The sequence below is a fragment of the Emydura macquarii genome, unplaced genomic scaffold (assembly GCF_026122565.2).
Source record: "Emydura macquarii macquarii isolate MOO-44397 ecotype Brisbane River unplaced genomic scaffold, CSIRO-AGI_Emac_v2 contig_374, whole genome shotgun sequence".
Lineage (NCBI taxonomy): Eukaryota > Metazoa > Chordata > Testudines > Chelidae > Emydura > Emydura macquarii.
In genome coordinates this window covers 11,005,569-11,031,763 of record NW_027130511.1, presented here as the reverse complement: position 1 = coordinate 11,031,763, position 26,195 = coordinate 11,005,569, and the positions used below count along the sequence as shown (strand labels likewise).

Sequence of the window (26,195 nt, the reverse complement as noted above, 5' to 3'; positions counted from 1 at the left end):
ATCCTAATATATGGAACAGACACTTGGCAAACCACTAGAAAATAAATAAGTACACTCTCTGACACAGAAATGAAAATGTTGAGATGGTCAAATGGTTGGACACTGTGAGAGAGAAAATGAAATGAGGTTGTAAGGGCTCTAATGTGGGTGGTTGCAACTGAAGACAGTTGAGGGAGGCTAGGCGACCTGAGAGCGATATCGATAGAATGGCTCTTGCAAAGATCGTAGATGAAAGATGACCAAGGGGGAGACCAGACTTGGTACAGGGACAGGACATCAACGGATCTCAAAGAGATCAATCTGCATAGCAGCCTGGAGTATGAGCATGCGTTTTGGAAGAAGGCTATGAAAGCGACCAATCTGAAACAGGGAATTTGAAAGAAAGGAGACGACACTTAATAGTTACTTTTTGTCCAAAAAAGTAGTTCAATTTATTTTCAATGAATTAAAAAAGCCTTTATGAGATCTATAATATAACAAAATGCATATTTTCCACTTGGGGGGGGGGGGGGGTTACTTACTTTTAGCTGTTGGAGGCCATGAGGTCACTACAAAGATAGTAAGCTAGTGACGTAAAAGGCTGAAAATATTGCAAAAATAAGCAGTGTAAATCAAGTTATATCCACTAGGCTTTTCCAAGGAAATGATATTACTACTTAACTGATTTAATGACAAATAATACACTGATAGGTATTTTCTTAACATACACATTCATTTTCCATGAACTTACACAAAGGGGAGGTATTCACTTACAAAGTCAGCACTTGCCACAAGTGCTGAATTTTGGTCAGAAACTGTAAATGGAGCATTCTCAGCAGCAGCAGTACAGCATATTTAACATACTGCAGTACATTCCTTCTAGAAACACTCCAGACATGTTATAGTTTGGGGTACAGTGTTTATTTTTTGTTGTTCTTCCATTAGATCTTATAACTAAATTCTTCAGTGGTGTATGAGATCCTCCATGAAGGAAAAGCAGTGATTTGTCAGAGCAGACAAAGCTGAGCTTTAATCCATTCCTGTAACCATATTGCCAAGTGTATATTGTTTACATTGCGTCTCAATTAAGAGACAGGCAGGACACCTGGTACTTCTTTATCTAAGTCTCACAGGCTGCCAGATGACTCAAAATCCATAACAGGTGCTAAGGCAGTGTGAGTGTAGCCACATTAATACAAGCTAGAGTCGGATAAAATTTGAACCATACTTAACTGCTTACAATAATCAATTACTAAATGAAAAATGTCAGAAAAACTGCAGCAAGCTACAACTCCTTCTCTTCTAAAGCTCATATGAAAACATTTTAAAAGATTAACTGTATATGTGGAGAATTACAAATTTAAGTCTACAGGACTGACCCTAAATCCTCAACTTATAATTAATATTTTTCAGAGGTATTTAAAGTATTAAATAATAAAACACCTTTTTTAGGATAGCTATATAAAATATTTTAAAAAATATTCAATATAATTAACTGTTGATTTGTTCAGTTCCTTACGTAACAAAAATGCAAACGTTTTAAAAGCACCAGTTCTATCAATTTCAAAGTAAAAAAAATAGCCATTGAATCAATATAATTAAAACAGCACTTCTACCCTCTAAAATTCTAAAGTAATTTTGTTAAGATCACAGACAAAATGCAAGGATCAATCAAATCGGTTTTAAGGATTTTTAACACAAACATGGGCTTTCAAGTGAAAAACTAAGGATTAATAGCCATCACTTGCACTGAAAAAAAAATTAAGTGGTAGATTTCTTTTCAGCACAAAGATGTTTTAGTTCAGTTAACTTAAATAAAGCAAGCATCTGGAGTTAGTATTAAACTTAGACACTGACAGAAGACCTCAAGAGAAAAAATGAATATGAGAAATTTTACAGTGGGCAATTACTTAAGAGCTATCTGTATCTAAATGTGCAGTAATCAAATTAAGTTTCTACTTAATATTGTAATTATCAAGAACACAGAATAGTGATTTTATTACCAGAGTAAGCAGTAACAAAGTACAGTAAACTATCATTTAAGACAGTGTCATAGTATCTATGATAAGCAGCATACTGGCTTAAACTAATGCACTATATGCCTCTAGGGAATGACAGGCTCAGAGACTGGATTTTAACATAAAAATCTATCCATTAATCTTGACTTAAATATAATCTATTCTGCAGTAAGAGGAAGAATGGGCATTCAATGAATTATCTTTTTGAAATATAGCAGGGGCGTATTTACTAGATCATGTAAGTAGAAACTCTAAATTTTACTACTGTTTACTGCTCTATGTATCTCATTCTATAAATCCTGCATAGCTGAGGATTCTCTTTTAGCATAAAAAGCTGGTACTAGCCATTGGACCTCCATACCACAAAGATCAATTCCTCACATCTATAATGGACTACTGATTAAATTCGTGAGTGGAGAGGTTGAGAGACTAATGGTAGTGTTTACAGACACTTCTAAGCCTGTGTTTAGTAACAGGCTATGGAGGTGAAAACAAAACAGTGAGATAGCCCTGGATAAAAATAATGGTCCAGTGCTGAAGTCCTTACTCAGGCAACCTTCCTACTTTGATTTCAGTGAAGTTTGTCTTATTGGAGACTTCAAGATAGTGACCAACGTTACTATAAGGTAATATGTGTTAATTATTTTAAACACCATTAGAACCAGCACAACATAAGCTTTTCTTTGGGACTTATGCTGGCAAAAGCAGGCACAGCATCTGCACACAGGCAGTCTCTTGCATGCCTTTGTTGGGGTCTATGTGAGATCCACATAGGCAGCTGTGGAGGACAGGGATGGGGAAGGCCAGTGGACTGATGCTTAAAAGCATCCACTTACTCCAACCACCACACTGCACAGGGATTGCAATTGCTACTCCACTCTACTCCAGCGGCTGATGTAGATATCATCGGGGGGAGGAATGCTGCAGCCCCCTACCCTGATTTCAGATACGGGGAGGTGAATTTCATCTCCCCAAACCTCTTGCACTTTGGCTGTATAAAACCCAAATACTCAGGCTTACGTATGTGAAATGATTTTCACCCTACATTTTTTTCTTTTAAAAAAATCCTTAAAGACTTGGTAACGGTAGGATTAGATCACTATTTAAATCTTGTATTCTTTGCAAAGACTAGATTTTTAGCTAAGGTTAACTGTCTGGAAGCAAACTGATTCGTTACTCTGTGGCACTAGCACGAATGTAGTGTTCACATTTTTTTCATATAATCAGAAGCATTAGCTTATTTTGTACATATATACAGACGGACAAGAAGAAAATTATTAAAAAGCTTCCTGTGAAGACACTACTAAAAATGATAGGATTTTATAGTATTAGAAATATTGAAGAAATACCAAAGTGCCCAGTGGAAATAATATTACATATATACACACAAATGAATTAACTGGTGTAATTCAACACCAATACAGGATAAGTAAACTTCTAGCAAGAGAAATGTTTTCACTAAGTCCAATCTATAATTGTCTATATTCTTTTGCTTTTCCCAACACAGGAGAAGAAAGTATTTTTCCTTACACAGACAAACTCATGTACAGGTACTAGATAATCAAGCATTAAGCATAAAGTATGTATAGGCAGCTGTGTAATTATGCCATTTCTGTTTGATTTTTATAACAAAGTTCTTTTATGCAAAGACACATGAAAATAAGTATCAATTCACAGCTATTCTCCTTCCTTATTTTGAACAGCAATTAGCAAAGCAAGCCCTTCACCCCTCCTTTCCTCTGCTGTCAAGCTGTTCAGAGCAGTTTGCAACTCTACAATGGTACTATTGTGAACACTGTCTGAGCTTCCTTCCCACAGAGAGTTAAATGGGCAGTTCCTGCTGCCCATGATTGGTGTCCAGTGAAACAATACTCAAGAGCCAGGTTTTATCTGCTCCACGCCAAAGAAGTGAAGCCAGGGAACCCAAGCCTTCATATCATGCTGAACCATATGCCAACCCTGCTGGCCCCAAAGGTTTATCACTAAGAATCAGGATCCATCATGTCCCTTGTGAAATTTCACTTCACATACCTTCTGTGAAATGCATGGCTTTGCTGAAAACTGAACCTTTTTCACAATTGGCAAGAACAGATGGATGGTAACTATGGCTTGGCAAGTGGAAATTAAAAGATTTTTAATAGCCTGCATTCTTATATGTTTGAGGGGAGAAGCATACAGAAGGAAATAGATAGATTCGTGACCCATATTACTCAGATGGAATTAATCAGCAATTAAAATATTTTTAAAGTATTTAAAAAAAATGTCTAAAATGTATTGGGATTAATTTAATTAACAGGGCCATCATTAGGATTCATAATCTCCTGACCCTCATATGGTCATTCCAATTATTGCAATGTTGATTTTTAATATTTATAATCATTTCTTTAGTTTTTCTGTAAAATGTGGCATAATACATAATGGTGTGTATATGATTTTACTGGCATCATTTTGGGATGGTATAATTGGGTCGGTCTTGTTCAACATCTTCATTAATGGTCTGGAGGATGGGGTGAATTACACCCTCAGAAAGTTTGCAGATGACACTAAGCTAGGGGAGTGCTAGTTACGCTAGAGGGTAGGGATAGGATAGGATACAGACTGACCAAAACAAATTGGAAGACTGGGCCAAAAGAAATCTGATGAGATTCAACAAGGACAAGCGCAGAGTCCTGCACTTAGGATGGAAGAATCCCATGCACAGCTACAGACTGGGGACCAACTGGCTAAGCAGCACTTCTGCAGAAAAGGACCCGGGGGTTAGAGTGGACAAGAAGCTGAGTCAACAGGTGTCCTTGTTGCCAAGAAGGCTAATAGCATATTGGGCTGCACTGGTAGGAACATTGCCAGCAGATCAAGTGAAGTGATTATTCCCCTCTATTCAGCATTGATGAGGCCCCATTTGGAGTATTGTGCTCAGTTTTGGGCCCCCCACTACAAGAAGGATGTGGACAAATTGGAGAGTCCATGGGAGGGCAAAAAAAATTATTAGGGGGCTGGGCCACATGACTTATGAGGAGAGGCTGAGGGAACTGGGCTTGTTTAGTCTGCAGAAAAGAAGAGTGAGGGAGGATTTGATAGCAGCCTTTAACTACCTAGAGGAGGTTCTGGGGAGCATGGAGCAAGGCTGCTCTCAGTTTAGCAGATGACAGAACAAGGAGCAATGGTCTCAAGTTGCAGTGGCAGAGGTCTAGACTGGATATTAGGGAAAATAATTCACTAGGAGGGTGCTGAAGCACTGGAATGGGTTACCTAGGGAGGTGGTGGAATCTCCATCCTTAGAGGTTTTTAAGGCCCCGCTTGACAAAGCTCTGGCTGGGATGATTTAGTCGGGCTGGCATGAGATGACCTCCTGAGGTTCCTTCCAAACCTAATCTTCTATAATCACTTAATGAGTACTGTTATACACAGCATATCTCTAGACAGTTTTACACACACACACACACACACACACACACACACACACACACACACACACACACACACACACACACACACACACAAGTTTATATGTATATATTTTTTCTTAACAGTTGCAAAACCAGGGAGATGGAAGAAATAGAAGACAAGTGGGCATATAGAGCCTATTTTCTCAGAAATACATACATTTTTAAATCTGTCAGCTGATGCAGGATGGTATGATCTAACTGTCATGATGAACATATGTAGAAGCATGCAGAAATAGATTTTACAATATCCTCATCCAACTTGTATGAAACCATTATGTTATCTTCTACAAGATTGCTGTTCATTAATTTTGTTTGTAACAAACAAAACCTTGACTCATGGAATCATACAAAACAGGATACACACATCTTTTGCATACCTTGCAAAATTTTGTAGTTTCTACCATATTAATCTTTATTTGAATTGTATGCAAAGTCCATGTCTATTATTACTGATGAAGATGATCTGCAAAGGATTAAAACAATGTTTATACCCTTTTTTGCTTCTCTATGATGTATAAAAGAAGGCTTGATTTTTTTTGTTTTGTTTTTAAATTCGGTTTTGTTCTGTTTTAAATCTTAGAAATATCAAGAATATCAAATCTAGTCTTTCCCAGTTTTGGAGGAGGACTTCTGGGAGGTATCATGGTTGATTGTACGAGCTATAACACTTAAAGGAGCAAGAACGTTAAAACTTTAGCAGAAAGCTTTTGTTATCCAAAAGGTTAAATTAATGAGGTTAAACAGGTATTAACAAATACTGTCATTTCCTGCTGGCTGTAATGAGATCATACTTCATAAGATTGAATTAGTCATCGTCTTCCCTTACAGCAAGAGAAAATCCCGTATTTGTTTTTACAAAACCATTGCAAGTATATTTTTAAATGGTATAAATAAATGGATTACTCCACTGCATTCAAGAACAGTATATTTAAATTTCAGACTTTAAAACAGAAGTGAGATCCCCTTGAGCGACATAAGTTACACCGACAAGCATTGGTGTGGATAGCGCTATGTCAGTGAAGAGATTCTCCCACTGACACAGCTTCTGCCTCTCACCGAGGTGGTTTTATTATGCCGACAGGAGAGCTCTATATGTATATATACATATAGGAACTGAGCTGAAATAAATCTGAAATATTTATTTTTCTAACCTAGACAGGCAAAGTCAACCATACAAAAATTGAGACATGAACAACCCATCAACCACATGAAAGCACGTGGCTCCTAAATATTTTTTTCTACAATAGGAACTAGTGATGCCAGTAGCCTGCCTTGAGAGAGTTTCATAATACTGCTTTAGGAGTGGCAAATTATATTAGCACAGCCAGTCAATTTTGCCTCGTTTATATTTGACTCTTTCATCTCTTTCCAACATGTCTCCTGAATCCGGATAACAGAAGAATTGATAACAAAGCTGTGTTACTAATTAAGAAACCGTTATTGACAACCTGGGTTTTTGATGCTAAAATCGTTACATTAAACTAATGCTGATCTAGCTAATGAAAAGAAACAAAAGCTTGTGAAAAGTCAGCATTTTTGAGTTTGGGAAGGAGCTGAGTTTTCAGCTTTTGATGATTTCAGTTACTGTTACCATTCTAACATGCTTTGTTCTGAAGAAAGAAGCAATGAAGAAAGTGAAGTGAAATATTTATGTGTCCTTACAAAAATACATATATGCTTGACACACACATCCCAATACAGCTCTTGTAGTTATTTGAAGTGTCTATATGACAAACATCAAGACAAGAGTTTAAAAACCAATCACAAATGTTGGCTCAATCAGTGGTATAGAGTGGTTAAAATCAAGGCATTTAAGCGATGCTTTGGAATTATTCATTGCAAAAAAATTCTATTCTTTCAACAGGTTACTAATAAATGATGTCTGAGAACGAGTTTGCACTACCCTTAAGGTCCAATTGTTACTCAGAACACTGCCTAATCTTGCTCCCCAGTGTTGCATTTTAACTCTAATTGCATGATCAAGCCAATAAATTGGACTCAAGGGACAAAAAACACTGTCAAGTACCTACCCTGACAAAACCAGAGGTTGCAAGAAAATGCACTTCAAATACAAGTAAGGCAAGACATGACAAGCGAGGGAGAGGTATCAAAGCTTGAAAGACAGTCATCAATACTGACGGTTTACTGTAATTCTGGCTGTCAGGATCATCGATTTGAGCAGCATATGCCAATCAATACTCTCCTCATTTACTGAACAACATTAGATACATAGTTAGGTAAGATGTTCCTGAGATAATATTCAAACTACATTTAACGAACATAAATAGCACAATTTATGCTTTGGAATCTTACTAGGTATTTTTATTTTGTTTAAATTGGGAATAAAACAGCTGACATAGCAATGCAATTATCCATACAAAATTTAGTTTACATAGCGAAAATTCAAAAGAAAAAAACTATGTATAGGACGATTGAATCATCTGTAATATATTTTTCAAATCTCAGTTTCTAACACAAGATCCTAAAATGATTTCTTTGATATTAGACTTCTTAAATAAATTTTTATTCACAAGAAATCATATTTTTTCCCTTTTTTTGGTTTTCATCAAAACCTTCCCATTTATTTCCTTCAGTATTCTTTTTACAACCACTCATTATTGTTTAAATGTCCCTTTGAAATCAATGACAAATGCATAAATTAAACCACTTTGCTCATAATAAAGAACTATACAAAATGGTTTGAACTTTTATTAGAGTCAATGTAAAACAGTTTTAACCCCATCTCTTCTCTCTAACATTTAGGTAATCTTACTTTAATGTAGAAAGTTATACATTATGCTTGGTGTTTTCAAACTGAAATACCTGAATAAACTATTAAAAATAATTGGATATAAAATTAGCATACAGCTGGGATCCTCCCAATTTTTAAATGGTAAATAGTTTCATTTGTGAAATATAAGAATTTAATTTATCTAATCCTGAACTGTTAAAAGATTAGGAGAGTTTTTAGTACAATTTAGTTCTGCAATAATTGTCAAATCTACCCACGCCAATATACTAGTGAGCCTGGATAGAAAATGCTTAACTGTTGTGATTTTTTGCTTGAACTTGGGAAGCAATTTCCTTCATGGCACAGTGGGATGGACTTTGCAGACATCCTGATTTCCTTTGGCACACTCAGTAGAGATCATCTGTTTGTATCATGTAGCATAAATCTACATATGCAATCTTTTATAATTAGGTATGGTGTGAATATTCACCTAAAATAACAGTATCTGAAATTTCCAGATATCTGTATTGGGGCAAATGGAGAGGGAAGGGGGAGGGTTCAATACTGAATATTGAAAATTACTTCTGCTGTCCTTTCCTCTTCATCTGTGGTGGGGAGAGAGAAAGTGGTGTATATCCCAGGTATTTATGCCCCAAACTATACCGTACTTTTGAAATCCCAGTTAAATCTTGGGTTTTCAGAAATATGGTGCAATTTGATGCGTGTCCCAGAGGTGTATGGCAATTTGAACAAAACAGCAGCAGCAAAACTCAGTGCAGGGGCAACTACAAGGGGATGGATATTTCCCCATTTTCTGTGGAGGCCACAGTGATCAGTGGTAGCCTAGGAACTCTTTTGTCACTATTTGGGGATGGGAGAAAGAGCAAGCACCCCTTATGACATTTACATTGGATGTTCAACTACTGATGTAAAATACATGATATTAACTGAATAGAAAATGCTGATATTTTTCTTTCATTCATAGACTGGACCAATATGGTAGTTGGAGGTTGGGGTAGGAGGAAAAAAGAAACTGGCATTACTGAACCAGTGCCCTTCTTGCCTTCTACTTTCATTTTTTTATGTTAGTAGTACCCATGTTTAAGAAGAAACCTATGACTAGGATTGTGAGCAATAAGCAATTTCAGATCATACAAGACAAAAAACCCTCAGAGTATTGCAAATTGTAGTTAAAAGTAAATAAATTTGTAAAATTAAAAATACAACATGCAGAAAAAATAAGTGCTATAATATATGTTTGTTAAAAGGATATCTAAGATTCTAATTTAAGACCCTTTATTTCCCGTACATTGGTTTCTCCTGTGTAGAGGAGTTTCCTCTATTGGTGAGTATTTGCCAGTGTGTTGTGTCAGGTCCTAAACCCACAGATTTCTCATTATCCAACAAAGACGAGGCAATCCAATCTGGTCCACATTCAACGCTTTATAGTCTCCTGACAGAATGGCTCCTGATGGAGCAGGATTCACAATGTAAAGGAGGAACCTCAAATTCAGTCTGCAATAACCTGAACCATTTTGCCCAGTGGGTTTGAGAAGTATGTCATGTTATTTGGCTGGCTACTTAGCTCACTAGCTCTCAATCTGTGGATTTAGATTGCTGCAGATATTCTGCAGGATCTAGGAAAAGGAGGGAGCATCCCATGGAGCTTGCGCTAACCTATTCTGATCTGCTGGTTTCATCTCTACTTGTGGAAGCAGAAGGGCTCTTAGTCACTATTTTCTCCCCCCAGACATTTTTCAAGAGCTTGAGAATCTTTCATTTTTATATTCTGATGTTAAAATACACATCTCAGAAGTAAGAAGATTAAAAAAGAATTAACTGTAGAAAGCAGAAAAGGATAACATTGCTTTCTAATACCTTTACTAATAAAGACAATTAAAAAATCAAGATGTGTGGAAGAGGAATATCCGTATGAGCTACTAAATAAATTCATTTGGGTAACACCCTTCAGTTCACTGTTCAAATAACAATCTTAAGGTTATTTTTTAAATCTCCCTTCTGAGTATTCACAAATGCCAACCTGAAAACCCAGCAGATCAACACGAACTTTTCTTAATTAAATGAGATAAATTTGCCCCCAGAACTTGAATTCTATAAAATTTCTCAGTTCATGATATATTATTACTTGACACCCTTTTTAATTTTAAGATAAAAGTAAGATGGAATTTCAGGCACGGAGATATTATCTGAAGGCAGATGTTAGTCAAAAAGGCACAATAAGTATGAGATCTGTTTTCCAGCAAAGCCCTCTTCTGGGCAAATCAGTATAAAGCATATCAAGTAAATCAAATAAACCCCTTCTTCATTAGAAGTTTGAATTTTAGAAGTTACTTCAAAGTATTTTCAACCTTGAAGTGAAACCTCGAAACATTATCTCATGAATAAAACAAGTGATGGAAACAACAAGGACTCAAAATGAATGTGAAAAGCAAAATAAATAGGGAGAAAAGTGTTGTATTGGCATACGAGCAGGATTTTTTCCGTTCTCATTAAAACAATTATGCTGAAAGGCTAAAGGTTTGATACAATATTTCGACTACTAACTGTTCAGGAATATATTGTAAGGAAAATGTAAGACAAGCTGGTGTCCAGACAGCAAACAAGTGTTCATTAATAGAAAGGTTAGGAAAGACTATTTTATTAAGTATTTGTTAACAACCCTGATTTATATATCTTAGTCTACTGATATTGCCTCCTTTTCATTTTATTTTAAATTTTAGGCAACTCCTTAATGGACATTAGCCCACATTACAAAACCTCCCAAAACATTTTTCATGATTGTCACTCTCTCCTAGCAGAGAACTGCAAGAGCAAGATCATGTTATTGTTCAAGACCTATATGCCCTGGAAAAATGGTGTGGAAAGATTTGTACAGTGCCTATTTCCAACACACCTAGCGTTAGCCAGTACAGTAAGCCTCTCACGAGCAAAGTTAATCAAAGTAAACAAATTATCTATATTGAGTGAAAGTTTTTGAGTCAAAAATAGAACTACACCTTTTGCTGTAAACCTACAGGCATGTTTTCTGAAACACTCTCTCCATGAAAGCTTATTTTTATATAATGGAGGCCACCACCTTTCCTCTTCTAAGCAAGCAGGTGAGTAATGGACTAACTCAGCAATCCAGCAGCATTACATGTACTATCCCATGGATATAAAGATCCTAGATTGATCTTTTGCTCTGATGGTGGCTGTAGCATACTAACAGTATGCTTACCTATTGAAGAGAGTGTGCCTTTCATTATTTTGCCAGTAACTTTTTTGGTGGATCCAAGAATGGTATTAATGGGAGTTGGAAGGTGCTATACTAAGCCTTACTTGTCCAAAAGACTGACTTTTTTGACACAAAGATTTGGGGTGTGGGCAGTACAGCATGGAACTTCAGGGAACCAGAATTTTTGGAGATCTAAGAAATCCAGGGGGATTGAGGGAACAATTGCAAAATAAGAGATTCTGAATTCCTGGCTGTCCCAAAATGACATTTTTAAAGACTTTTGTATTGGCAATATGACTTCGAACAAGAAGTCCTGCATCCTTTGACTTTACCAAATTCAGATTAGCTCACTGAAATGTATGGAAATCCTTGATCATGGATTCTCACTAAGAGCCACAAGTGATCAAGACCACTCAATATCGTCACATTCTACATACTGAACATACCAACCAATAGGAAAATTATAAGTGGTAGAGAGTTTGAACATTCCATTGTTCATGAAACATAAGAACATCAGAAGAAAAAATGACCTATACTTGTATCATGCAAATACTGAATTTAAGTTTTCTAAACAAGCTAGAAAACCTAGAACAGATGTAAATCAACAACAGCAGGTACATAAGGAGTAAAGTCCTCTCTAACTAGTTGAAATTATTTAAAATCATGTTGATCTTGAGAGAGGAGGGAGACAAAGATAAATGGTCTTTAAGGTTAGAAGGGACTATTATGATCATCTAGTTTGATCTCCTGCATAATACAGGACATAGACGCTAACCAAGTAATTTCTGCATCAAGCCCGTAACTTCTGTTTGGGCTATAACATGTGTTTTAGAAATATATCTGGTCTTGACTGAAAGGACTTCAGGTGATGCAGAATCCATCCTATCGGTGGGTAAATTATTCAAATGGATCCTTACTGTTAAAAATGTGCACTTACTTCTAGTCTGAATTTGTCTAGCTTCAGTTTCCAACAATTGGATCTTTTTTGTACCTTATTCTGCTAAATTAAAGAGTCTTCTTCTATCAGAAATTTCTTCCTTGGGGAGATATTTATAAAGACAAGTTGGGTGAAGTAATATCTTTTATTGGACTGACTTCTGTTTGAGAGACACAGAACTCTTCTTCTGCATTGCTGGGAAGCTTGTCTCTTTCACCAACAGAAGTTGGTCCAATAAAAGATATTACTTGACCCACCTTGTCTCTCTAATATCCTGGGACAAACACACTTATAACAATATCGTAAACAATGGTTGGTATTTATAGACAGACATTTATAGACCTCTTAATCTTTTCTTGAATAAACTGAATAGACTGAGCTTCTTTAGTCTCTCACTATAAAGCATATTTTCCAGACCCTGAATCATTCTTGTAGCTCTTTTCTGAACCCTTTCCAATTCTTCAATATTTTTTTTGAAGTGTGGACATGAGAACTGGAGATAGTATTCTAGTAATGGTCTCATTAATGCCATATACAGAGGAATTACCAGCTTCCAATGCCTACTTGATATTTTCCCCTGATTACACATCCAAGGAATATGTTCACGCTCTTAATTACAGAACTGCATTGGGAACACATATTCAGTTGGTTATCTCCCGTTAAAATAGCAAAAGATTTTTCAAGGGTGATACCTATAATTCCAATTGCAAAGCAATTACAGAAATCTGTATACACACACAAGAGAGCCATAACATTCTGAAACAGTAAAACAGAAAGTTACTGAAATCAAACTACTTGCACCGAGACAGTGGCCCCAGGCTCTTCCCTTCAGTCACCATTATTCTTTCAGGTTCCAATCCTGCAAAGACTTAACACTGCACATGGTGAGTAGTCCCAGTAAGTACATGTGTTTGAAGGATTGAGGCTCTAGAGACTTCCACTCAGGTTTCTGTTCAGTTTGAAAGAAGTTAGGAAACCATCAGCACAACATATTTAATGCTGATAAAATTATTTGGAGAAGTGCCATATATTTTTAATGATTAGTTTTGAGTTCTTCCTTTGGCACATGATGAGGGCACTAGCTTTTTCTTCAAATATTTGTTTTTAAATGCTACGTATTGTTGGGGTTGCATTTTATTTTTACATGTATTAATTTATTCTTTGCTCGTTGTCTCTTTTCTGATAAATAACTATTTTTATCTATCTATTATTTTTTATTTGTAATGAACGGGAAGGAAACTTTCCTACATTTTAAAAATAAGACATTTTAAAAAACAATTAGATAAATTATGTTTTATTCCCGTGTAACACGGTTTGACTCACCTCTTGGGACCTCCTGCTGGCTATTTCAGAAATCAGCTTTCAGCTGGGCAGATGCCTCTTTCTGCGCTGTCTCGCCCTCCGTCCTCTCTCTGCTGGACCCTCCTTCATATGACTTGGCCCAAGTGGAGGGGAGGGACCTGGGCCTGCTCACTACTCCAGGTCCCAGCCAGGATCCCTGTGTGTGTGGCAGCCTTCTGCTGCGTCTCCCCCACAACTCCTCCATAGATTTCTGTGGGCCACTTCTCCAAAGCCCCAGTACCTTCTCCTCCCTTGCTTCAGGGCATTCGGCTCTGCTGAGTCCCAGCAGCCAGCCACTGCTCTGTCCAGAGTGTTCACAGTCCTCCCTCTTCGAGTTCCTGGGAGTCACTCACTATGCTCTGTACCTCCCTTTTATACTGACCCCCTGGGCCTTGATTGGATGCCATGCAGCCCCCTCTTACTGGCTACCTGTTGTGCAGCCTCTCCAAGGGCCATCTTAACCCTTTCTAGGGCAGTGTGGGGCAGGTGCCCCGCCACATCCTGTAACACACACTATATTGAATAATCAGTACTGCATGGATATTTTTGATGGATGTATTTGCTTTTTTATTATAGTATATTTGATAGAGCCCATTTATATCCTCTTTGGGTTTCAAATAAAAGATTTTGTAGCTCAACTAACAGCCTAATGAAGAAGTGGGGAAAATATACCATGGTGTACAAAAACAGAGATTTATATTTGAGGCATGCTTCAAATCCTCAACAAATTTCAGATTTTAACAGCGATACTGGGTGGGATTAAAATATTCCTTATTTTTCCGTGTATAAAGGTGGTAAATCGTTAGGAAAAGTCCTTTTTTGGAGATCATACATAAGACAGAAAACATTATGGTTTCTGAAATATAGGTAGCTTGACTTCAGTAACTTTAAATATTACAAAAGGTAATGACGTTCTTTTGTGTGCATACAGAATTCAGTAATTGTTTTGCAATTGGAATTTTATCATAGGTATCGCCTTTGACAAAAGCTTCTGCTTTCCTTATTTTCCCTCTCTCACTATGATTTAGAAATGATTCTGAGGAGTTGGGTTACTCACTTTGAGGGCTAATAATATTACTCCTTATGTAAATGCTGCTGTTTGATATATTTCTATTCTTTAGTCTTCTAGTTTGCTTAGAAAGTTTCAGTAAAGCATTTGCATGAAACAATTCTACAGCATTGTCTTTCTGGTGGTTTATTTTGTGCGTAATGAAATAAGGAATGTTCAAGCTCTCTGCTACTGATCACTTTCCTATACATTGGTAGGTTCTGTATTTAGAATGTAATGGCAATGAATGCTCTCTCATATTTAGGGACCTCTAATGAGAATATGTAATCAGAAATTTCCATACAGTTAACTGAACTAATTGGCATTTAATAATGCCAGAGATGTTGGACAACAGTACTAGACAACATGGTGGGGAAAAAAAACTTGATCCCCATCTCTACCACTGGATGAGCTACAGTGGTGTGAATTCTGGGTTTGAATTTTTCCAGTGTAGATGCAGCCTGGGAAATACACTATTTGTAAGAAGAATGGATAGCTGCTTTAGAGTGAGAGAAGTAGTTGAATTGAGAATTAGGGAACACAGATTAACAGTGAGGGAGGGAAGGAGGTACTGTTGCCTCTGGGGAAGGGCAACGTAAGTGGTTCCAATAGGTCGTCTCCCACTCTGTTTGGGGGGAGGGTTGCTGGAGGGTCTTGTAAGGCATTGCCTGAAACCTGAAAGGAAGCCTCAAGCAAGTCCTATACAGCAATGTAATGAATCCATACTTGCAGTGTTCTTCTCTTAACTCAGATGAAACAATGAAAGCTGAATACCATGTTTAAATGAAATGATACCTCCTGTCCCTTACTCACGTCCTCTACTGACAAGTTTGGTTAGCTTTGATCATCTTAAAATGCTATAATAAAAAATCATATTTTATGGTGCCTATCTCCCATAGCCTTCTCTGAGAATTAAAACAATTCAACATATAGCAGATAAAAAATTTAAACAAATTAAAAAAAATCACATAATTAAAGAAAAGTAAATCACTGTGCCTTACTGAAAACTGTTTCAAACAAAGTATTTAAAAGGCAAGGTGGATGATAGGGTATTTGAAGCTCAAAGATATTTGGGACTGTCCATTAACTTAATTCTTGCATTTCAAACAGAAATCCAGAGCAGCATACAAGTGGAAGGGTGACAGATTAGGTTCCTCAAAAGAGGGGATTGCAGTTATCTAACTCTTGATGTTGAAAAGACATGCATCATTTCAGGCCACCATGAAAGAGGAAAGGTTGATGTCAGGTTACATTCTGAGGATGACAAAAACCACACTGACCATGGTTAACACCTGATCTTTTAAAGTCAGGAGCACATTTATAGACTGTGCACCAACTCAGTCCTCTGAAACATCCCCCTTTGAAAGAGAGATGGTCATCAATGCCTAGACTCATGTCTGAACCAATTAGCACAATTCTAGTTTTTCTGGGGTTCTATATATACTAATATCTTATCAAGTCCCAAATTTCTGCAATATATTTTCCGAGACACCAAAAAGCCCCTTCAGGATATAGAGAAATACACAGTTGGGTATCACTTGACTAACAGTAATCCAAAAATGTCTTCCAGGTAGCATATACTATATACTGAAGGGTGACATGACATGGTGGGATGAATACCAGACTGGGAGTCAGAGACTCCTGTGTTCTAATCCTGGCTTTGAAATCAACTACTACAGTGGCTTTGAACATCTCTCTTTCAGCTTCTCCACTGTCAAAAAGGAGAGATAATACTCAACTAAAGGGCTTCCGGAATGTGTTTGACACTCATCTGCCAGAACACTTAGCTAGGCTGTCATGACCTGCTTCCCCAAAACCCAGTCTAGTTTAATGACTATTGCCCCATCTTCAATGTCATTAATAAATCACAACACTGCCCCCCAAATAAATCTGTCCATCCTACCCAAATTAATTAAATAATTAATCAATTCAGCTCCTGCTACTTCTTTGCAGGGCTCTTCTGTGTTGCAGCTGCTGCACTGCTGGACGCGCAGAAGGCCCTTAACCTATCTTAAGCTCTCTCTCCACCTGGGCCCTCTGCTCTTCTTTCCTACTTACCATCTGAAAAGTAAAGGCTCCAACTGTATTGGTCTATTTCATCCTCTCCCCTCCTAAAAATGGACTAGCATTGTCTAGGTCACTCTGTTCCCCCTTTCTTCCTTTCACTCCAGCTAAAGGAGCAGCAACATGGCTATTCTGCACTTCTCTTCTCCACAGAAGCAGGCAGGGGTCTCATAGCCCAATTCACCAGGGAAAACATTTTATTCATCCTGGGCAAGTAGGTTTTTGAAGCCCTGCTCACTCCCTCACAGAGGTGTTATGAAGATTAGGTAATGCAAGTACTTGCAATTATAGTAAATATTTTTATATTCAAAGTATTACAAACAGCAGTGAACATAATACATAATCTGAGCATAGGCAGATGACAATTCACACTATGTCACCACCTAATAATGCAGTCAATTAAAACTGCTATCCAGTACATTGACACTTGACGTGAATGCTAGATGGGGCACAAATTCCAACAACAGTATCTAATACTAAATACAGGGAATACTTTTCATACCACAGCAACGCTAATGATTTAAAATGATAAACGTCTGTATTTTAATGGTGATCACTGTATAAAATAATGATGCATGATAATATCTAGATAGGTAGCTACAATTATGAGCACAGAATAGAAGGTTACTCACCCTATGCAGTAAGTGAAGTTCTTCGAGATGTGTGTGTCTGTGGGTCCTCCACTCTAGGTGTTGGCACATCCTCAATCGGAGATTTTTGCCAGCAGTGCTTGTCTGAGTTATGCATGTGCCATCCCTGTCTCATGGCATCGTTGGCGCCCTTTTTGGAGCATGCAGCTCAACCCCCTCTGTTTCTTCCCTACCGTGGAGTGATAATTTTGACTCCAAAGTAGAGGGGAGGAGAGAGAGTAGTGGAGCAACCACAGGGACTCACATTTCAAAGAACCTCAGTAACTGCACAGAGTGAGTAACCTTCTCTTCTTCTTCGAGTAGTGTTCCTGTAGGGCACATATGTGTGTGTTGTACTACGAATGTGGTGGCCACCATATGTCCCAGCATTTGTAGGCATGTGCGCACATTCAAAGTCGGGCTGTTCCTTACTGTGGATTCCAGGTTTACTATAGTAGCGAACCTGGCCTTTGGTAGTGATGCCCTGCAAGTTAGTGAGTCCAAGTGAGCACCTATGAATTCTAGTTGCTATACCAGCTCGAAAGTGGACTTTTTGTTGTTTATCATCAGCCCAAGCTTTTGGAATAGTGCTCTTGTGTGTTGAATGGTTTGAACAGCCTGTAGTTGACTGTGCACCTTTATCAAGCAGTCGTCCAGATAGGGGAATATCATGATTCCTTCTCTGCGTAGATGAGCTGCTACTACGGGTCAGCAATTTGGAAAAAACCCTTGGTGCAGTAGAAAGGCCAAAGGGTAATACCGTGTATTGGTAGTGATTGGTTTCCAGTATGAATCTCAAGAATCTTCTGTATGCTGCGTGGATAGTGATGTGAAAGTATGCGTCTTGAAGGTTAAGGGCTGCAAACCAGTCCAGTTATTCCAGCGCCGGTATTATGGTAGACAGTGTGACCAACTTGAATTTTTGTACCTTTACTAACTTATTCAGTCTTCCAAGGTCTAGGATGGGTCTCCATCCTCCAGTTTTCTTTTGGGTGAAGAAGTAATGGGAGTAGAAGCCTCTTCCTTGGTGTAGGTGAGGGACACGCTCTATGACACCTAATTGAAGGAGATGTTCCACCTCTTGTTTCAATAGGTGCTTGTGAGATAAGTCCCTGAAGAGGGACAGGAAAGGAGATTGGGTAGTGGGAATGGATTTAAAAGGATGGTATATCCCAACTGAACAATTTCTAGAAACCATCTGTCTGTTGTAATGTTCGCCCAGTTGTGGTAGAAGGGGCGCAGTTGGTAGTTAAACAGGATAGTTGTTGCTATTGATATTGGCACTGGATGATGAGAGAGGCTGTGCAGACCCTCGACCAAGATTTCAAAATTGTGGTTTGGAGGGGGCCGACTGGGATGTTGATGGTTGTTGGTTTGACTATTGGCATCTTTGAGGTCTCTGTCTTGTGCATGCCTGGTCATATCATCTATGCTGCAAGTATTGTTGATATCTCTGAGTGTATGATTGATATCTATATTGTTTCCTCCTCATCGCAGGGGCATATATGCTGAGGGTTCGCAGTGTGGCTCGTGAATCCTCCATTGTGTGCATAACCATTTTTTTCCCCCCACAAAGAGCTTCACCTTATTGAATGGGAGATCTTCTATGGTGGATTGCAACTGTCTAGGTAATGCTGCAGAATGGAGCCACAAAGCCTTGCACGTGACAATGGCCGTTGCTACCATTTTGGCTGCAGTGGCTGTGACATCAAGAGAGGCTTGCAACACAATTCTCGTGACCAGTTGACCCTTGTTTATCAGAGATTGCAATTGCTCCGTTTTTTAATCAGGGAAGGTCACAGGTAAATTCAGATATCTTTGTATAGTTGTTGTAGTCATACTGGGATAAGAGCACCACATAATTCACTACTCGTAGCTGTAGAGTTGCTGATGCATAGACCTTTCTGCAGAATAAGTTTAATCTTTTCCCATCCTTGTCCTGAGGAGTTGATTTGTGCTGTTGCTTGCCCCTCTGGTTTGCTACCTCCATGACAAAGGAGTTTGGTGCTGGGTAGGTAAAGAGAAACTCTGTACCCTTAGCGGGAACATACCGTTTCTTATTTGCCCTTTTACAGGTGGGAGGAATGGTGGCTGGTGTTTGCCATATATTATTGGCTGGTTCCATCAGTGCATTGTCAATTGGAAGAGCAATTTTTTATGAGGCTGAGGTTTGAAGGATTTTGAGTAGTTTGTGCTGCGTTTCTACAACCTCCTAGAGTGGGATTTTTAGATCATCAGCTAGTCTTTTAAACAACTCTTGGAACTGCTTAAAATCATCTGCAGTGGTATGAGGTGGAGGAATTATAGCCTTGTCTGGTGGGGATGATGAGTTGTGTCCAGGTGGTGTTGTCTCCTGCTGAATGCTTGCCTCTATTTTTTCTGAGGGTTCAGAAGGTTCGGAGCCAGTTGCGACAGACCTTGTACGTGATCTGGGTCTGTTTCTGTGGGGATTTGAAGTTCTACTATAGGATCTGGTATATGCGGACCAGTTATCCCAGCCTGGCCACTGCATATTGTAAAGGATTGGTGTCCCAAAATCATGGCTGTGTGGGGCGTTTGGGTTGTGACCTAAGTTTAGCTGTCCACGTGTTAGGTCTAGTGGGAGAGGAGTGTTGGGAGGAGAATATAGCTCCATCTCCTTCATTCTCATCGTCACTGGAGAATGGGATTGGGAGATGTCTTCGTCATGAGTAAACTGTATGGGGCAGGTATCTGTGCTGTAGAGTGGTGACTGAGGAGACGATGTTAATAGTATCTCCTCCTGTTCATGGAGGTGCCATTTCTCTATATGTTTTCATGGTGGTGCCGTAGTTGGTGCTGCTGCCGGCTCAGCACTGGGGGTGGGTGCCAGGGTCTGGGGTGGTGCTGACATGGTTATCGGAGCTGGTGGTGCCATCGGTGCCATAATTGTCATCAGTGCTGGCGCCATTGTTTTTGTTGGTGTCGGTGCCATGACACGTCAGTGCTGTGGTCAGTGCCATACACTCTATGGGTGCTGACACTGTGGTCATTGCTGCCATTTTAATTGTCGGTTTGTGAACTGTTAATTTTATCGGTGCCATATCGGAGGAGGGCTGTTTAATTTTGCCTCTCGATTCCACACCAGGACATTGGGAGTCTTTTGGTGTTGAGACAGTGGGTGCCTGAGGAACCTATAGCCTCATCGGTACCAGGTCTTCTACCAGCTGTGGCTGACCTTTCTCTTGGCCAACTCAGTTCCAGGTTGGGTTGAGTGATGTTTTCTAGTGGATTTTCCTTCTGACGAGGTGTTACCTTGTCCAGGGTCAGAAGCGGGTCTGACTCCTCCATGAGGATAAGGATAAGTGACTTCTTCATGAGGATAAGTTTCAGCCACAGGTCTCTGCCATGTCTGGCTCTGGCTTTCAAGTTTTTATAGTGGACACATTTCTGCATTACGTGTCCCTCACCCAGGCATCTGACACATTGTGAGTGCCCGTCAGATGCTGGGATCATGTCCCGAGACAAAGTGCATCTTTTGAAGCCAGGTGAACCCAGCATGATGCCCAGCTTTTGTGAAAGGGAAAAAAATGAACCTCTAACTTACTCTATGGTGGAGAGGAAGAGGGGGAAATATATATATACCTTGACTTTAGCAAAGCTTTTGATACGGTTTCTCACAGTATTCTTATCAGCAAGTTAAAGAAGTATGGGTTGGATGAATGGACTATAAAATGGATAGTGAACTGGCTAGAGCATAGGGCTCAACGAGTAGTGATCAATGGCTCCATGTCTAGCTGGCAACCGGTCACAAGCGGAGTTCCCCAGGGGTCGGTCCTGGGGCCGGTTTTGTTCAACATCTTTATTAATGATCTGGAGGATGGGGTAGATTGCACCCTCAGCAAGTTTGCGGACGACACTAAGCTGGGGGGAGTGGTAGATACCCTGCAAGGTAGGGATAGGATACAGAGTGACCTAAACAAACTGGAGGATTGGGCCAAAAGAAATCTAATGAGGTTCAACAAAGAAAAGTGCAGAGTCCTCCACTTAGGAAGGAAGAATCCCATGCACAGCTATAGACTGGGGACCGACGAGCTGGGCAGCAGCTCTGCAGAAAAGGACCTGGGGGTAACGGTGGATAAAAAGCTGGATATGAGTCAGCAGTGTGCCCTGGTTGGCAAGAAGGCCAATGGCATATTGGGCTGCATTAGGAGGGGCATTGCTAGCAGGTCACGGGAAGTGATTATTTCCCTCTATTCGGCATTGGTGAGGCCGCATTTAGAATATTGTGTCCAGTTTTGGGCCCCCCAATACAAAAAGGATGTGGACAAGTTGGAGAGAGTCCAGCGGAGGGCAACAAAAATGATTAGGGGGCTGGAGCACAGGACTTATGAGGAGAGGCTGAGGGAACTGGGCTTGTTTAGTCTGCAAAAGAGAAGAGTGAGGGGGGATTTGATAGCGGCTTTTAACTACCTGAAAGGGGGTTCTAGGGAGGATGGGGCTAGGCTGTTCTCGGTGGTGGCAGATGACAGAACAAGGAGCAACGGTCTCAAGTTGCAGGGAGGGAGGTCTAGGTTGGACATTAGGAAAAAGTTTTTTACTAGGAGGGTGGTGAAGCACTGGAATGGGTTACCTAGGGAGGTGGTGGAATCTCCATCCTTAGAGGTTTTTAAGCTGCGGCTTGACAAAGCCCTGGTTGGGATGATATAGCAGAGGTTAGTCCTGCTTTGAGCAGGGGGTTGGACTAGATGACCTCCTGAGGTCCCTTCCAACTCTAATATTCTATGATTCTATGATTCTATGATAATGAAAAAAAAAATTTGGCAGGGTTACAGGAAGGGTAAGTACTGAAAAAAAAATTGGCTAAAATTTAACAGTAAAACTAATAACAAGCTAACTGATGAGCTGAGGAGAACTGCTGACAGTTCCATCTCAGACCGTGGATGGTTGAGAAGGAACTGAGGGGGTCGGGTTGCGCGTGTCTTAAAGGGTGAAAAGCTGAAAAGCCGCAAGACGGGGATGGCACATGTGCGACCTGGATGAGAACTGCTGGCAAAAATCTCTTGAGGACACAAGGACGCAGCAACACGTAGAGTGGAGCACCCACAGGGACATTATTTGAAGAACCTGCAATTGCTGCAGGAGTTCTTGTAGTAAATAGCCTTCAGGTCCTGCACAATTTCTGGGTATAGAATTTACAAACCTGCAGGTTACATCTGTGGGTTTTGTTACATGCATAGTACCACCCCTCACAAAAGTTCAGATAATCTATACAAAGCAGCAGTGTATTTTCAGGCAAGTAACTTTCAACTGTCCACGCTGAATGGTTCAGTACACGACTATGCTCTAGCTTTTTTGAGGTCTAGCGATGGCAACACATTTGGAATTCCTAGACCAAGCCACTTTGAGACACAGTTTAAAAAAAAAAAAAAAAAAAAAAAAAAAGGTCAAACCTCTCTGAAAGTGAAATAATGGTGTATCTGCATATGTCAACAAAAAGACTGCATAAATGTCATTAAATGTGATCAATGAGATAAACAAACCATCATCCATCTATAAATCCATATAATCGTATCAGATGTGAGAATAAAAGCATAATTACGCAACCACTACAAAGTCAATTTCTGAAAGAACACAGAACATTTGAGTAATAGTCTATTGGTTGACAAATACAAGGCAATAAATCTACACTACAGGTAGAAGTTAACATATGGATTTGAAAAAAAGATCTTAATTCAAATTTAAACTCCCCTGTTCATTACTTAAAATAGATACAACAAGAACATACGTTTACTAGTTCAAAAACAATAATAATGGAAGTCAATCTTAGCAAGGGGAGAAAAATAAAAAACAGACCATTTACTATGTAATGATATATGTAGATATAAGTATGTAGCAGCTATATTACATTATGTGGCTTTAATTTTTTTTTTAAGTGGACTAACTTACCTCATGCTTTTATTTTCACTTCATGTTGTTCTGTAATCTTATTTTCTTAGGAGCTCCTTGTTCTGAAGTTTACAAAAATATAAAATTCCAACAGGAAAACCTTTTCAGGCTTCTCTACAAAGACATGCCTAAGTCACTCTGATGATGGCCTTGTATTCTTAACTGTATTATAAAACCATGCATCAGGTATCACAATAACCAATCTAATTAACAGCAATAACAGAAAGTCATTTTTCTCTTTTTGAAACAAAAACCAGTCCCACTGGGATTGAAAAACAAAATTATACAATGTTAACAATGAACAAATATCTACTTTCACTAAAGGAACAAGCTGTTAATAATACCACAGATCTGCTATTTTTGAAAAAAATATATATATAAAATGGATTGTACGTGAAACCATCATTCCTTATTTAATAGCAAAAGAGTCTTCATTTGGACAATTTAAAAGCATTAATCTGAAGTTTCTTAAAAAAATCAGTTTAAAATATATTTCTTGAATTAAGTTGATAGAAATCTAAGCTTTAAACAAAAACATGAGAAAAGTATCGTTAACCCTGCAAAGTCAATATAATGTGGAAATTGTACAGGATGAAAAGGATACAAGTTTTGATATAATGGGATCAGCGATTTCAGTGCTCGACTTGCATTTATAGCTGTTGCACGAACCATAATAGGAAGAATTTTTCCATTCACTATAGAACCATCAAAGAGTGGACCAAAGAATGGAACCTGAATCAGAAATTAATAAATTCAACCCTAATATGAAGCCTCTGCTATAACAGTTAGCAATCAACATTAACACTGGAGTGCTCCTCATTCTTTTTCCTCCTCATCTCTGGTTAATCACAACAATTATTTGTGATAGACCTATTCTTTCATGAAAATACATAGCCATATAACTAACTACATGATATCTTCGGTAACAGGTGATTTTTCAGCACATTCTGTTTTAAGTAACCATTTGAATATTGTATCTCATCCAGTCTTATTTTCAGCACTTTTTGCCAAAAGCCTAATAGTAAATCGTATATGTGACATTTATGAAGTTCAAAGGCTAGGTGAAGGGAAACGATCTCCCACTTTAAAAACAATGATAGCTAGAGATACAGCATTCATTTATAGTGTGGAACCATCTAAATATGCACATAGCTGTTATGTGACTATTACTGGATCCTCATCCTCCATTCTCTTCCCCCACCCAGTTTGTTGCTCTTACTTTTTATGTCATATCTACAATTAGACTATATACTCTTTGAAGCAGAAACCGCACATGAAATCTTGGCCCTATTGAACAGGAGATTTGTAATTGATTTGAAAAGGGCAAGGATTTTGCCCCCAGGTCTACTTTGTGTGTGTAACATACTTAGCACGCTTTGGGAGCTAAGTATACAAATAATAAAATCAATCTGAATGCTTTTTGCCTATATGTTAAACAAATACAAAATAAAAAAGTACGATTACAGGTGGAAGATCTGCTCCCCTATTTGCTCTCATGTTTCCTTCATTGCAGTATTCATGATAACCTCATGTGAAACTCACGGATGTCTAATCTTGTATGTGTGTGCATACTGACATATGGCTAACTACCAGATATGTCTGCAAATTCAGGCTTTGAGTACACAAACTTATATACACAATTTTAGAATTTAGGTAGAGACTAGCAGAAAGTTTGGTCCTTAATATAGGTATATCCCCAAAAGTCCCTAGAATTATCTGGCTCTAATATTCTGATATCATATTTTTCATTGACCAATTAGCATCTTGGACTCCCCCAACACTCTGGAGCTGCTGCGTGTGGACCTCTGGTGATCTGTAGAGCACTTGCTGGGTGTTGCACAGATAGAGGGCTTGTTACACAGTGCTGGGTCTCTTCCTTGTTTTTAGCTACTAAACAATGTCAAAAAAAGTAAAAATATATAAAATACCTTCCTTTTTGTGTGTGTAAGCAATTGCTGTAGTTGTCACCACAAGGATTATATATGACTACAAAGAGGAAGAGAGGTGGTCTATGTGAGCATAAATGGGAGAGGTTCCCAATAGGTAATCTGCCTGCTAAGATGTGATCCATACTACGAAAAAGTTTTAATGAACTATTTTTGCCATTACTCATGCCATTGCTCAATTCTGAGAATCTTGAAGTTATCTTGTTTGAGTCATTTATTTTCCATTTAATAGGAGATAGTATTAGAGCAAGGATGTTCCCTTCTTACTTAAAGCAATGAAAAAATAATAAAATATGGCAATAATGCAACCCCTCATATTTCACTAATAAGAAAAAATGTAAAATTTTAATGAAAATGTGTGCATCATTGGAGTACCATACCATTTATGGCATTAGTGTCATATTGAGTGCCATATGGATGCCACTACCATACCACGCTCAGTGCCATATGGTTGACTTCCCATTTCTCTCATGTAGCACATTAGTTTTAATATTTATAGTAAACAAAATGCAATGTTGTAAAATATAAATATGTAAATCCATGACACTGACATCACATGAATTATGTGATCCAACCATACACGGCTGCTTCCACTCCCAACAGTTGCTCAAGCCACACTGAATGGTTCATCTGGTGCAGTTAAAGAACATGGCCATGAGAAACAGACAGGGAGGCAACCACGCTAAGTCTCCAGTTCAACAAAATATGTAAGCATATGCCTAACTTTAAGAATGACAAGTAGCCCCATTAAAGCCAACATGCTGAAATATCTTTCTGAATCTGGACCTGAATTTCTGTATGGCAGTCTAAGGGAAGGGGAAAAATGGCTGTGAGATGAAGGAGAGGAAAGTGGTATGGAGCAACTGAATGGAGCAAGAAGGAAGAGGTGGCCTGTTCAGGACATAAATCTAGGA

The 26,195-nt window shown here is 38.7% G+C and overlaps 1 protein-coding gene across 7 annotated transcripts in view; it reads right to left on the bottom strand.

Annotated features, from left to right (window-relative positions):
• The window catches only part of RALGAPA1 (Ral GTPase activating protein catalytic subunit alpha 1), a 228,097-nt gene that overhangs the window by 34,168 nt on the left and 167,734 nt on the right, over nucleotides 1–26,195 (bottom strand). For all 7 annotated transcript variants that reach the window (XM_067533936.1, XM_067533961.1, XM_067533981.1 and 4 more), the window contains one exon: nucleotides 23,940–24,067. In XM_067533936.1, coding sequence (XP_067390037.1) covers nucleotides 23,940–24,067 — 128 coding nt within the window. The remainder of the gene's footprint in view (nucleotides 1–23,939; nucleotides 24,068–26,195) is intronic.